This window comes from Piliocolobus tephrosceles, chromosome 2, assembly GCF_002776525.5.
Source record: "Piliocolobus tephrosceles isolate RC106 chromosome 2, ASM277652v3, whole genome shotgun sequence".
NCBI classification, from domain to species: domain Eukaryota; kingdom Metazoa; phylum Chordata; class Mammalia; order Primates; family Cercopithecidae; genus Piliocolobus; species Piliocolobus tephrosceles.
In genome coordinates, this window is record NC_045435.1 from 27,805,291 (window position 1) to 27,818,245 (window position 12,955).

The 12,955-nt window shown below is 37.5% G+C and overlaps 1 protein-coding gene across 6 annotated transcripts in view; it reads left to right on the top strand.

Moving 5' to 3' along the window:
* The window catches only part of CD96 (CD96 molecule), a 101,403-nt gene extending 90,597 nt beyond the window's left edge, over window positions 1-10,806 (top strand). For 4 of the 6 annotated variants that reach the window (XM_023212843.2, XM_023212857.2, XM_023212864.2 and 1 more), the window contains 2 exons: window positions 7,756-7,879; window positions 8,598-10,806. In XM_023212843.2, coding sequence (XP_023068611.2) covers window positions 7,756-7,879; window positions 8,598-8,706 — 233 coding nt within the window. In that variant the 3' untranslated portion in view covers window positions 8,707-10,806. The remainder of the gene's footprint in view (window positions 1-7,755; window positions 7,880-8,597) is intronic. The other 2 variants (XR_002731741.2, XR_002731743.2) reach the window with 2 other exon arrangements.
* The last annotated feature ends 2,149 nt before the right edge of the window (window positions 10,807-12,955 follow it).

Here is a 12,955-nt window from a genome sequence, read left to right on the forward strand (position 1 = left end):
CTCCACCAAAACAGGCACTAGTATCCATGGCTGAGAGACCCATAGATGGTTCATATCACAGGACTCTATGCAGACAACCTCCAGTACCACCCTGGAGCCAGGCAGACTCGCTGGTTGGCTGGACCCAGAGGAGAGACAACAATCACTGCCATTTGGCTCCCAGGAAGCCACATCCATAGGAAAAGGCAGAGCACCTACATCAAGGGAACACCCAGTGGGACAAAATAATCTGAACAACAGCCTTCAGCCCTAGACCTTCCCTGTGATGGAGCCTGCCCAAATGAGAAGGAACCAGAAAACCAACCCTGGTAATACGACAAAACAAGGCTCTTCAACACCCCCCAAAACAATCATACTAGTTCACCAGCAATGGATCCAAACCAAGAAGAAATCCCTGATTTATCTGAAAAAGAATTCAGGAGGTTAGTTATTAAGTTAATCAGAGAGGGACCAGAGAAAGGCGAAGATCAGTCCAAAGAAATCCAAAAAAATGACACAAGAAGTGAAGGGAGAAATATTTCTGGAAATAGTAAAGAAAAAAAATCAAAAATTCAGGAAACTTTAGACACACTTTTAGGAATGTGAAATGCTCTCAAAAATCTCAGTGATAGAATTGAACAAGTAGAAGAAAGAAATTCAGAGCTCAAAAACGAGATCTTCAAATTAACCCCGTCCAACAAAGACAAAGAAAAAAGAATAAGAAAATATGAACAAAGCCCCCAAAAGTCTGGGATTATGTTAAACAACTGAACCTATGAATAATCGGTGTACTGGAGGAAGAAAAGAATTCTAAAAGCCTGGAAAACATATTTGGGGTATAATCAAGGAAAACTTCCCCAGCTTTGTGACAGCCCTAGACATGCAAATACAAGAAGTACAAAGAACACCTGGGAAATTCATTGCAAAAAGATCTTCACCAAGGCACGTTGTCATCAGGTTATATAAAGTTAAGACAAAGGAAAGAATCCTCAGAGCTGTGAGATGGAAGCACCAGGTAACCTACAGAGGAAAATCTATCAGATTAACAACAGATTTCTCAGTAGAAACCCTACAAGCTATAAGGGATTGGGGACCTATCTTCAACTTCCTCAAACAAAAGAATTTTTAGCCAAGAATTTTGTATCCAATGAAATTAAGCATCATATATGAAGGAAAGATACAGTTGTTTTCACACAAACAAATCCTGAGAGAATTTCACCAAACCACCACTACAAGAACTGCTAAAAGGAGCTCTAAATCTTGAAGCAAGTCCTGGAAACACATCAAAACAGAACCTCTTTAAGCATAGATCACACAAGACCTATAAAACAAAAATATAAGTTAAAAAGCAAAAACAAAAATCCGAAGTACACAGATAACAAAGAGCATGATGAAAGCAATGGTACCTCGTATTTCAATACTAACTTTGAATGTAAATGGCCTAAATATTCCACTTAAAAGATACAGAACCACAGAATGGATAAGAACTCACCCATCAACTATTTGCTGCCTTCAGGAGACTCACCTAACACATAAGGACTCATATAAACTTAAAGTAAAGGGGTGGAAAAAGGTATTTCATGCCAATGGACACCAAAAGTGAGCAGGGGTAGCTATTCTCATATCAGACAAAACAAACTTTAAAGCAACAGTGGTTAAGAAAGACAAAGAGGGACAGTATATCATGGTAAAAATACCTTGTATAACAGGAAAATATCACAATCCTAAACATATATCCACCTAACATTGGAGCTCCCAAATTTATGAAACAATTACTAATAGACCTAAGAAATGAGATAGACAGCAACAAAATAATAGTGGGGGACTTCAGTACTCCACTGACAACACTAGGCCGGTCATCAAGACCGAAAATCAACAAAGAAAAAACAGATTTAAACTATACGTTGGAACAAACGGACTTAACAGACATATACATAACATTTCATCCAACAACCACAGAATATACATTCTATTCAACAGTGCATGGAACTTTCTCCAAGATAGACCATATGATAGGCCATAAAACAAGCTTCAATACATTTAAGAAAACTGAAATTATGTCAAGCACTCTGTCAGACGACAGTGGAATAAAACTGGAAATCAATTCCAAAAGGAACCTTCAAAACCACGCAAATACATGGAAATCAAATAACCTGCTCCTGAATGAGCATTGGGTCGAAAATGAAATCAAGATGGAAATTTAAAAATTCTTCGAACTGAATTACAGTAATGACACAACCTATCAAAGCTCTGGGATACAGCAAAGGTGGTGCTAAGAGGAAAGTTCACAGCCCTAAACACCTACATCAAGAATCTAAAAGAGTGCAAACAGACAATCTAAGGTCACACCTCAAGGAACTAGAAAAACAAGAACAAACTGAACCCAAATCCAGCAGTAGAAAGGAAATAACCAAGATCAGAGCACAATATAATTGAAACAACAACAAAAATGCAAAAGATAAATGAAACAAAAACTGGTTCTTTGAAAAGGTAAATAAAATGCATAGACCATTAGCAAGATTAACCAATAAAAGAAGAGAGAAAATCCAAATAACCTCATTAAGAAACAAAATGAGAGATATTACAACCGACACCACAGAGAGAATACAGAAGATCATTCAAGGCTATTATGAACACCTTTATGCACATAAACTAGAAAACCTAGAAGACATGGATAAATTTCTGGAAAAATACAACACACCTAGCTTAAATCAGGAAAAATTAGATACTCTGAATAGACCAATAACAAGCAGTGACATTGAAATGGCAATTTAAAAATTACCAACAAGGGCCAAGCACAGTGGCTCATGCCTGTAATCCCAGCACTTTGGGAGGCCAAGGCCAGTGGATCATGAGGTCAGGAGTTCAAGACCAGTCTGGCCAAGATGGTGAAAACCCATCTCTACTAATAATACAAAAATTAGCCAGGTGCAGTGGCAGGTGCCTATAATCCCAGCTACTTGGTAGGCTGAAGCAGGAGAATTGCTTGAACCTGGGCAGCAGAGGTTGCAGTGAGCCATGATTGTACCATTGCACTCCAGCCTGGGTGACAAACTGAGACTCCATCTCAAAAAAAAAAATTACAACAAAAGAAAGTCCAGGACCAGATGGATTCACAGCAGAATTCTACCAGACATTCAAAAAAGAATTGGTACCAATCCTATTGACACTATTCCATAAGATAGAGAAAGAAGGAACCCTTCCTAATTCATTCTATGAAGCCAGCCCCACCCTGACACCAAAACCAGGAAAGGACATAACCAAAAAAGAAAACTACAGATTTTTGCTGAACATAGATGCTAAAATCCTTTTTAAAAAAAACTAGCTAACCAAATCCAACAACATATCAAAAAGATAACCCACCATGATCAAGTGGGTTTCATACCAGGGATGCAGGGATGGTTTAACACACACAAGCCAATAAATGTGATAACCACATAAACAGAATTAAAAACAAAAATCACATGATCACCTCAATTGATACAAAAAAAAAAATTCAACAAAATCCAGCATCCCTTTATGATTAAAACTCAGCAAAATTGGCATACAAGGGATATACCTTAATGTAATAAAAGCCATCTATGACAAACCCACAGCCAACATAATACTGAATGGGGAAAAGATGAAAGCATTCCCTCTGAGAACTAGAGCAAGACAAGAATGCCCACTCTCACCACTCCTCTTCAATGTAGTAATGGAAGTCCTAGCCAAAGCAATCAGACAAGAGAAAGAAATAAAGGGCATCTAAGTCAGTAAAGAGGAAATCAAACTGTCACTGTTTGATGATGATGATTGTTTACCTTGAAAACTCTAAGGACTGCTCTAGAAAGCTCCTAGAACTGTTAAAAGAATTCAGCAAAATTTCTGAATACAAGATTAACGTACACAAATCAGTAGCTCATCTATACACCAACAGCGACCAAGCAGAGAATCAAATCAAGAACTCAACCCCTTTTACAATAGCTGCAAAAAATAAAATAAAATACTTAGGAATATCCTAACACAGGATTCAAAAGACCTCTAAAAGAAAAACTACAAAACACTGATGACATAAATCATAGATGACACAAACAAATGGAAACACATCCCATGCTGATGGATGAATAGAATCAATATTGTGAAAATGACCATACTGCCAAAAGCAAACTACAAATTCAATGCAATCCCCATCAGAATACCACCATCATTCTTTGCAGAATTAGAGAAAACAATTCTAAAATTCATATGGAACCAAAAAAGAGCCCACATAGCCAAAGCAAGACTAAGTAAAAAGAAGAAATCTGGAGGCATCACATATCTGATTTCCAACTATACTATAAAGCCATAGCCATTAAAACAGCATGATACTGGTATAAAATAGACACATAGACCAATGGAACAGAATAAACCCAACTACTTACAGCCAACTGATCTTCAACAAAGCAAACAAAAACATAAAGTGGGGAAAGGACACCCTTTTCAATAAATGGTGCTGGGATAATTGGCTAGCCACATGTAGGAGAATTAAACCGGATCCTCATCTCTCACCTTATACAAAAATCAACTCAAGATGGATTAAGGACTTAAACCTAAGACCTGAAACTATAAAAATTCTAAAAGATAACATTGGAAAAATTCTTCTAGACATGGGCTGAGGCAAGGATTTCATGACCAAGAACCCAAAGCAAATGTAATAAAAACAAAGATAAATAGCTGGGACATAATTAAACTAAAGAGCTTTTCCATGGCAAAAGAAACAGTAATCAGAGTAAACAGACAACACACAGAGTGAGAGAAAACCATCATAATCTATACATCTGACCAAGGACTACTATCCAGAATTTACAACTAACTCAAACAAATTAGTAAGAAAAAAGCAAACAACCCTATCAAAAAGCGGGCTAAGGACATGAATAGACAATTCTCAAAAGATATACAAATGGCTAACAAACATATGAAAAAATGTTCAACATTACTAATAATCAGGGAAATGCAAATCAAAACAACAATGAGATACTACCTTAGTCCTGTAAGAATGGCCATAACCAAAAAAATAAAAAAACAGTAGATGTTGGCATGGATGTGGTGAACAGGGAATACTTCTACACTGCTAGTGGGGATGTAAAGTAGTACAGTTACTATAGAAAACAGTGTGGAGATTCCTTAAAGAACTAAGCTATCATTTGATCCAGCAATCCCACTACTGGATATCTGCCCAGAGGAAAAGAAGTCATTATTCAAAAAAGATACTTGCCCATGCATGTTTATAGCAGCACAATTCACAATTGCAAAATTGTGGAACCAACCCAAATGCCTATCAATCAATGAATGGATACAGAAACTGTTTTTTATACACACACACACACACATATATATATACACACACACACACACACACACACACTGTGGAAAACTACATAGCCATAAAAAAAGGAATGAATCAACAGCATTTGCAGTGACCTGGATGAGATTGGAGACTACTATTCTAAGTGATGTAACTCAGGAATGAAAAACCAAACATTGTACGTTCTCACTGATATGTGGGAAGCTAAGCTATGAGGACACAAAGACATAAGAATGACACAATGGACTTTGGGGACTTGAAGGGAAGAGTGGGAGGGGGTGACAGATGAAAGATTACAAATATGGTGCAGTGTATACTGCTTGGGTGATGGGTGCACCATAATCTCATAAATAGCCACTAAAGAACTTACTCGTGTAATCAAATACTACCTGTACCCCAATAACTTATGGAAAAATAAAACCTTTTGTTCTTTCCTTTATCTAAAACTTTGGAGGTAAAATATTATATCTCACCCTATTACCACGGTGGAGCTTAGTAAATTTTGACTTGTGTGAAACAGAACTTTGTCTAGACCTGAGTTGACCAATTGTCTCTTTCATGATCATGCTACTCTAGTGGTTTGAACTATGTAAACCTTCTAGTCATGTGTATATACAATGTATCACATGATTATGTATTATTGGACTACATGGGTCTCCAGGGAACCCTCAGTTTCTACTTTGACAGGGGTGAGAATCAGGAAGACCTCGAATCCCTGGATGTATGTTGTATGAAAGGGAAAAGTCTTCAACACTCTAACCAATGCTAACATGATAACATCACATGGTTTCAGTCCAGGCTTTGTACAAACACAGAAAAGATGTGATAGCAAATATTAAATATAGTTCTTTGACCTGTATTTTTTGAGATTTTGCTGTATGAAAAGCAGTGTAATAAAAATGGGGAAATGAAAGAAATTTAAATACTTGCTTCACTCACAAGCAGTTTACTACCTAGTTGAGACAAGGAAAGAAAACCAATCCAGATAGCTTTTTGCCCAAATGATCTATGTAATCGAAGTACCTAAAGAACTATCAATCATGTATAAGAAATTTCACTGGAGTATCATTAGCAATAACAAAGTCTGGAAACAATTTAACCATCTAACATTGTGAGATAAATTAAATAAACTGGTATATCCATTGAACTATTCAGTCATTTAATAGAATGAGATAAATCTCTGTGCAGTGCTATGGAAAGTATTCCAAGAATGTTTTTTAAGGAAAAGAGGCCAGGTGTACATCTTTTGGCCTCTTGTTCTTTAAAAACATGTAAAATGTAAAATGTTAAAAATATAAAATGGTTTTTACATTCTTAGATTAGTTTAAAAGCTCAAAATCACTAATCCCTAGAGAAATGCAAATTAAAACCACAATGAGATACCATCTCACATAAGTTAGAATGGCTATTACTAAAAAGTAAAAAAAAAAAATGAAAGAAAGAAAGAAACTGATGCAGGTGAGATTGTGAAGAAAAGGGAACGCTTATACACTGCCGGTGGGAGTGTAAATTAGTCCAGCCATTGTGGAAAGCAGTTTGGCTACTGCTCAAAGAACTTAAAATAAAACTACTACTTGAACCAACAATCTTATTATATTGGATATATACCCAACGGAATATAAATTGTTCTACCATAAAGACAGATGAACACGTATGTTCATCACAGCACTATTCACAATAGCAAAGACATGGAACTAACCTAAACACCCATCCACAGTGACTGGATAAAGAAAACGTGGTATATATACACCATGGAATACTATGAAGCCATAAAAAAGAATGAGATAATATTCTCTGCAGCAACATGGATGGAACTGGAGACCATTATCCTAAGCAAACTAACACAGGAATAGAAAACCAAATACAGCATGTTCTCACTAATAAGTGGGAACTAAACATTAAGTACATGTGGACACAAGGAAGAGAACAACAAACACTGAGGCCTTCTGAAGGTTGAGAGGAGGGTAAAGATTAAAAAACAAACAAACAAACAAACAAAAACCCTACCTATCAGGCACTATGTTGATTACCTGGGTGACAAAATAATCTGTACACCAAATCCCCACAGCAAGTAATTTCCCTATATAATAAACTTCACATGTACCCCTGAACCTAAAATAGTGAAAAAACGAAAAAGAAGCCATGGACAGAATAGTGTGTATAATATGCCCCCAATTGTAATAAAAGAGGTATATATTCATGGTACATATGTATGCTTATATATAGCCATGGAAATTTTCTGATAGGATACATCATTAACTCTTAAAAGTTATCACCTCGTGTAGGTAACAAGGCATAGACATGGCCATCTCCAGAGTATGATCATAGCCAATGAGAATCCCCATGGCCTTTGAAGAAAATATGTTTCACGTAGGAGAAATAGTTTAATTAATCCTGTTTTCCAAAAGCCAAAGTTTGGGATTAAAGTTCATCTTTCTTTATGCCCTTTTCAGGTATTGTGGTCAGTAAGCCCAAAGATGGAATGTCCTGGCCAGTGATAGTAGCAGCTTTACTCTTTTGCTGCATGATATTGTTTGGTCTTGGAGTGAGAAAATGGTGTCAATACCAAAAAGAAATGTGAGTATAATATTAACACATGTAGGAACTGACAACTTTTCATTGTAAAATATTCATCAGTACAAAGATGGCTTTAAGAATGTTCACTGATTCAAACAAAAGGGATTTAGGCATTATCTAGCCAGTACTCAGGGATTGAGAAGAGCTTTACTTCCCATCTCTACCATATCCCCACAGTACATAGTGAGTGTTTGGGCAAAGGCTGGGGCTGGGGTTAGCAAAGAGGCTATATGAAAAGCTTCAGTCTTAAATCCTAGAATTTTAAGATTTAGTCTTGGGAGGAAAATTTTAATCCACATAAGAGAAACATTTCTTCTATTAGGAGGCAGTTTTCATGCAGAGTATCAGTTCTGGTGAAAAGACTTGAATTGTCAGTCTGGTTCTCTTGAGCAAGTTGTTTAAAACCTCTGAGCCTCAGTTTTATCTGTAGATGGTGATGCATTTCCTGCACACAAAGTAAATAATGTTATGACAAAAATGCTTTGCAAACTACAAAGTACCATCTAAATATTAACTAATAGTAACATCATGAGGTTCAAATGGCTGGCAGGACTAAAAAGCACAGGGTTATGCCGGCAAAAATGCTGAAAGAACTGGGAAGGTATGTCTCTTTCTCATCAATCTGTGTTCTCCTTTAAAGAAACAACACGTGTCTGTGTGCGTGTGCATAACACTGCCTTACATTCTTAGCACTGAAAGACCAATATTTTGTTCCTAGCATGGAAAGACCTCCACCTTTCAAGCCACCACCCCCTCCTATCAAGTACACTTGCATTCAAGAGCCCAACGAAAGTGATCTGCCTTATCATGAGATGGAGACCCTCTAGTCTCGTGAGACTTTGCCCCATGGCAGAACTCTGCTGGAATCCTATTGAGAAGGTGGACATTGTGCTTTATTAATATAGTCGCTCTTCAGCCACGCCTTTGCTGCAGCTGAAATGGAAGTCAGAAGTGAGTGACCTGTTTTCCCAGCAACTCACCCCCCTTCATCTCCAAATGCCTGAAGCTTAACCAAGAGTGAGAGGATATGTCATGTTCACACTCAATGCAATTTGTAGTGGTTTTCTTGCTTATGTAAGAAGTACACATTAGGCTGCCATCATCAAAAAAATACAGTATTTTCATTTAAATTCTCTGAGGGAGGGACAACAATGGTTTCAAGTGTATGCCTATGCCTGATCCTCTTATTTGAACATCTATCAACATTGTAAACTCTTTGCCAAAATCCTGGGGCTTTGTTGCATTCCCTAAGATAATCATTATAGGAAAAAGAATATGTAAAAGTTCTAACGAGGCTGCCAAGTAATGGAGAAGTATTGTTAGTCTTCATATTGAAATTCTGTTGTTTATTTTCATGGACAGAAAACAGAAACTTTGCACAGGAACCACATTTGCAATCCTCCTTCACTGTATTCCCACCATGTTCAGCCCAGACTCCTGCCATGTGGACCAGGATGAAGAGGGATCAAACAGATAATTAGCCAACAACCAAGTAACCTAGAAGATATAAAACTCCACTGGCCTCTAAAATTATATTAGCCAAGAGTGGTTTCATCTGAGTGCCTTCGTGTGTATGTCCATCAAACTGGTACCAAACTGTTTTGTAAGTAAACAGGCAGCCTACGTCCAACCCTACTCATCTAATTCCTGTTTTTCTCTTTTTCATCTGGGGACTTTCCTGTTTGTTTAACCTGCCTGTTTTGATCTGTTTTGAAAAAGAGAAATAGCCTTAAATCAGATCAGCACTGATTAATTGACCCTGCTCCTACCAATCTTTTACAGAACAGTTGAAGCAGAATGTGCAGGTGTCAGAGAAGAAATCTAGTCAGCCAGACGTGTTCTGTATTCAGCAACAGTTTGTGAGGGAATAAATGACTAATCCTCCTCGTCTCTTGAAACCTTCCCACACTCCCTGCTCCAGGAGGGAAAAACAGATGTTGTTGACAGATAGTGATAGGCAAATTCTGTGTGGACTTTAGTCTCAAAAGGAAACTTCCGTTCACTTGCAGTATGCTTATCCCTGACTGCACATGAGAATACCTTGTGCAGAGTTATTTGGAGATTATGTCTTTTTCTTAAATACCATGGTTGTCACACTTCAGTTTAATTAAATCAGAATGTCTGAGGAGTGAGGCATAGGCATCAGCACTCTCAGATGATTCACATGTTCAGCAAAGTTGAGAACCATCGAGCCAGTGGAAGTTCTTTCTCATCACTCAGAATCTTAGGTAGGTGCTTAACTCTTGTGGTGGCCAGCCTCCAAGATGAGCCCCAATGTTTGTGCCTCCTACTATTCACACCCTTATACAGTTCCCTCTGATGCTGAATACGATGATTTGTATAACCTGGGGCCAGGATTAAGGTGAGGCAATCAATGTATCTAGGGAAAAAAATTTAAGGAGGTATTCACACTCAGGGTCATGCACTTGCACAATGTTGAGATGGAGTACCAGTCTCATCCTTGGTATAGCCAAAAAAGCTTAGAAATGACCAAGGCTAGGTCACAAAATATACTGTGGCTTCCACTTTGATCTCTCTTTGACCACTGACACTGGGAAAAGTCCATTCCCATGCCATGAAGACACCCAGGCCGTCCTATTGAGAAATCTACCTGTCAAGGAACTGAGGTATTTTGCTAATAAGCACCAACTTGCCAGCCATGTAAGGGAGCCATCTTGGAAGCAGATTCTCCAGCCTCCGGTCAAGTCTTCAGATAATTGCAACTTCAACTGATCTTTTGACCAAGACCTAAAGAGAGCCAGAACTACCCAGCTAAGCCTTTTTCTAAACTTCTGAACTTCTAACACTATAAAATAATAAGTGCTTGTTGTTTAACACGATTAATTTTGAGTATAATTTGTTATATAGCAATAGATTACTGAAATACAGCTCAACAACTAGAAAAATAAACGGTTTACCTGCCTTAATTATTTATCTATAATTCCTTATTAGTTCTCAAGAAACAAATGCTAGCTTCATATGTATGGCTGTTGCTTTGCTTCATGTGTATAGTTATTTGTATTTAATGAGACTTAATCATCAATAATTTGTGTACAAAGCATTATGGCTTTATTTTACTGTTTTACTAAAACATATGAATATAAGTAGAAAGTGGGGGGAGAGAGTGGCAGAGTTGGAGGTATTTGGATTGTTTCACTAAAGGGAGAGACAGTTTTATAGTATAACATAAATCCATGTAATTTATCAATCCATCACAAGACAGGTGTCTCACTGTGTTTTTATATTAGCTCTTCTTTGAAGTACACTCTTTTAGTCTCGTAATTAAGTTCTGGCCAGCATTTGCACATTCATTACCACTTGAATAGAGTGAGCAATTGCTTATAAATGGGGGGATCTTCAGTGAGTAGTTCAGAGGAACTTTTCACAAACCTGCAAATTGGAGGGGCTCCAGTTGCCTTTTAAGTAGTGCTGTGAGCTTGACCACCCTTATTTGACTAAAATGACAGTTTCATTTGAACCCTAAATTGTGTGCAAGTAAATTCATAGAGTGTCTCAACCAGCAACTCCTGTCGCCAGAAGTGAATTTAGCTCTGTCTCATAGGAGAAATAGCAATACTAGACTCTAATCCCTAAAGTTCCATTTTCACTTAGAAAAAGCCATATGTAAACATGTTTGTCGCTCATTTCCAAAGCACTATGTGTTAGTTAACATTGTTATTCATATATTCATTTCCTTACCCACCTGCACCAGGAGCACACCTCAACTTGACAATGTGATTTGTTTTGCAATGGAGTATCATGGGCATGACTAACCCATGGTTTGAAAAGTACTTCTATGATTGGTTTCACTCTCTTCTTTTCTAACATCACCATGAGAAGATCATTTTCAGACTAGCCTACTAGTGCCAAGAAGAAAAAGAAAGGCTCATGGAACAGAACCACCCAAGGCTGGCCCAGTCTAGGTCAGCAAAACCCACAGCCTACCTCAACAGGCACATAAGTTAAATACTGTTGCATGCCACTGAAATTGTGTGATTATTACACAACATTGTAGCAATAGTTAACCTACACATATAGATCCAGAGGTAGGCATATTTTAGCTCATATGTAAGTGCCTAATGCATGCTTTAAAAAAAAAAAAAAAAGAATATTTTCTATTTTCTTTGGTTCAACATGAGTTTTGTTTTAACAGGAAGATATGGTTGACTTCACCAAAATAACTTTTTAAAAATCATAGAACATTTGACCAAGATGGGTATTAGAGGTCATTTTACAAATAATGAGTTAAGGGTTCTGTGAAATTGACTTGTCCAAGGTCACACAATTAGAAATGGTAAAACCAAAATGATGACCCAGCTCTCTGATTTCTAGCCTAGAGTGTAATTGATCTTTAATTGCTTTGGTATCTTCTTTTACTATAGACAAGAGCTACTGCTTTGTGTGCTTTTGAATAAACATTGGGTTTTTATGCCTTGGTAGTATATGCTAAAAATTGTAACAGAAAACAAAGAAAAGTAGAAATAATTAACCCTGTGGGGTGGGATGCTCTAGAAAGTGTCAAAAAACATGAGGAAATGAAAAGAGAAAAGAGAGTAATCAAGATCAGAAGTTGAAAAGAAAGTTTAGAGAAATTTACTAAGGCGAGAGATAATGAAAAATGTCTCAGAGGCTCTGAACAGGGGAAGAGGTCCTTAAAGGCAGCCCTCTTGGCACCCGGACTTAGGATGGTGACTTTGAACCTGAAGGTTGAATCTTCAGAAATACAGAAACTTTGTTCTCTCTGAGATGAAGGCTGAGATGCATAGCCTAACTGACTTTTTGACAGCAGCAATCATGGCTGTGTCAACTAGCTAAAGGATGGGTGTCCACATTAACTGGCTGAAACACATAGTGAGAATTGGGGAATTAAGGCAGTTTATTTCCCAGCTCCTACAAAGGTGCCTTTTTCCTGGATTTCCTGGATTACTAACAAAGGCACCATGCTCCAGTCAGGAAGCCATGACCAGAAAGCAGGACACTATGACCTTAAGCTAGGTCAGGGCCAGAGAACACTATTGGAATTATTCTCAAAGCTTGAATGGTGCATCTGTGATGGGTCTTGATATTTTGTGGGTG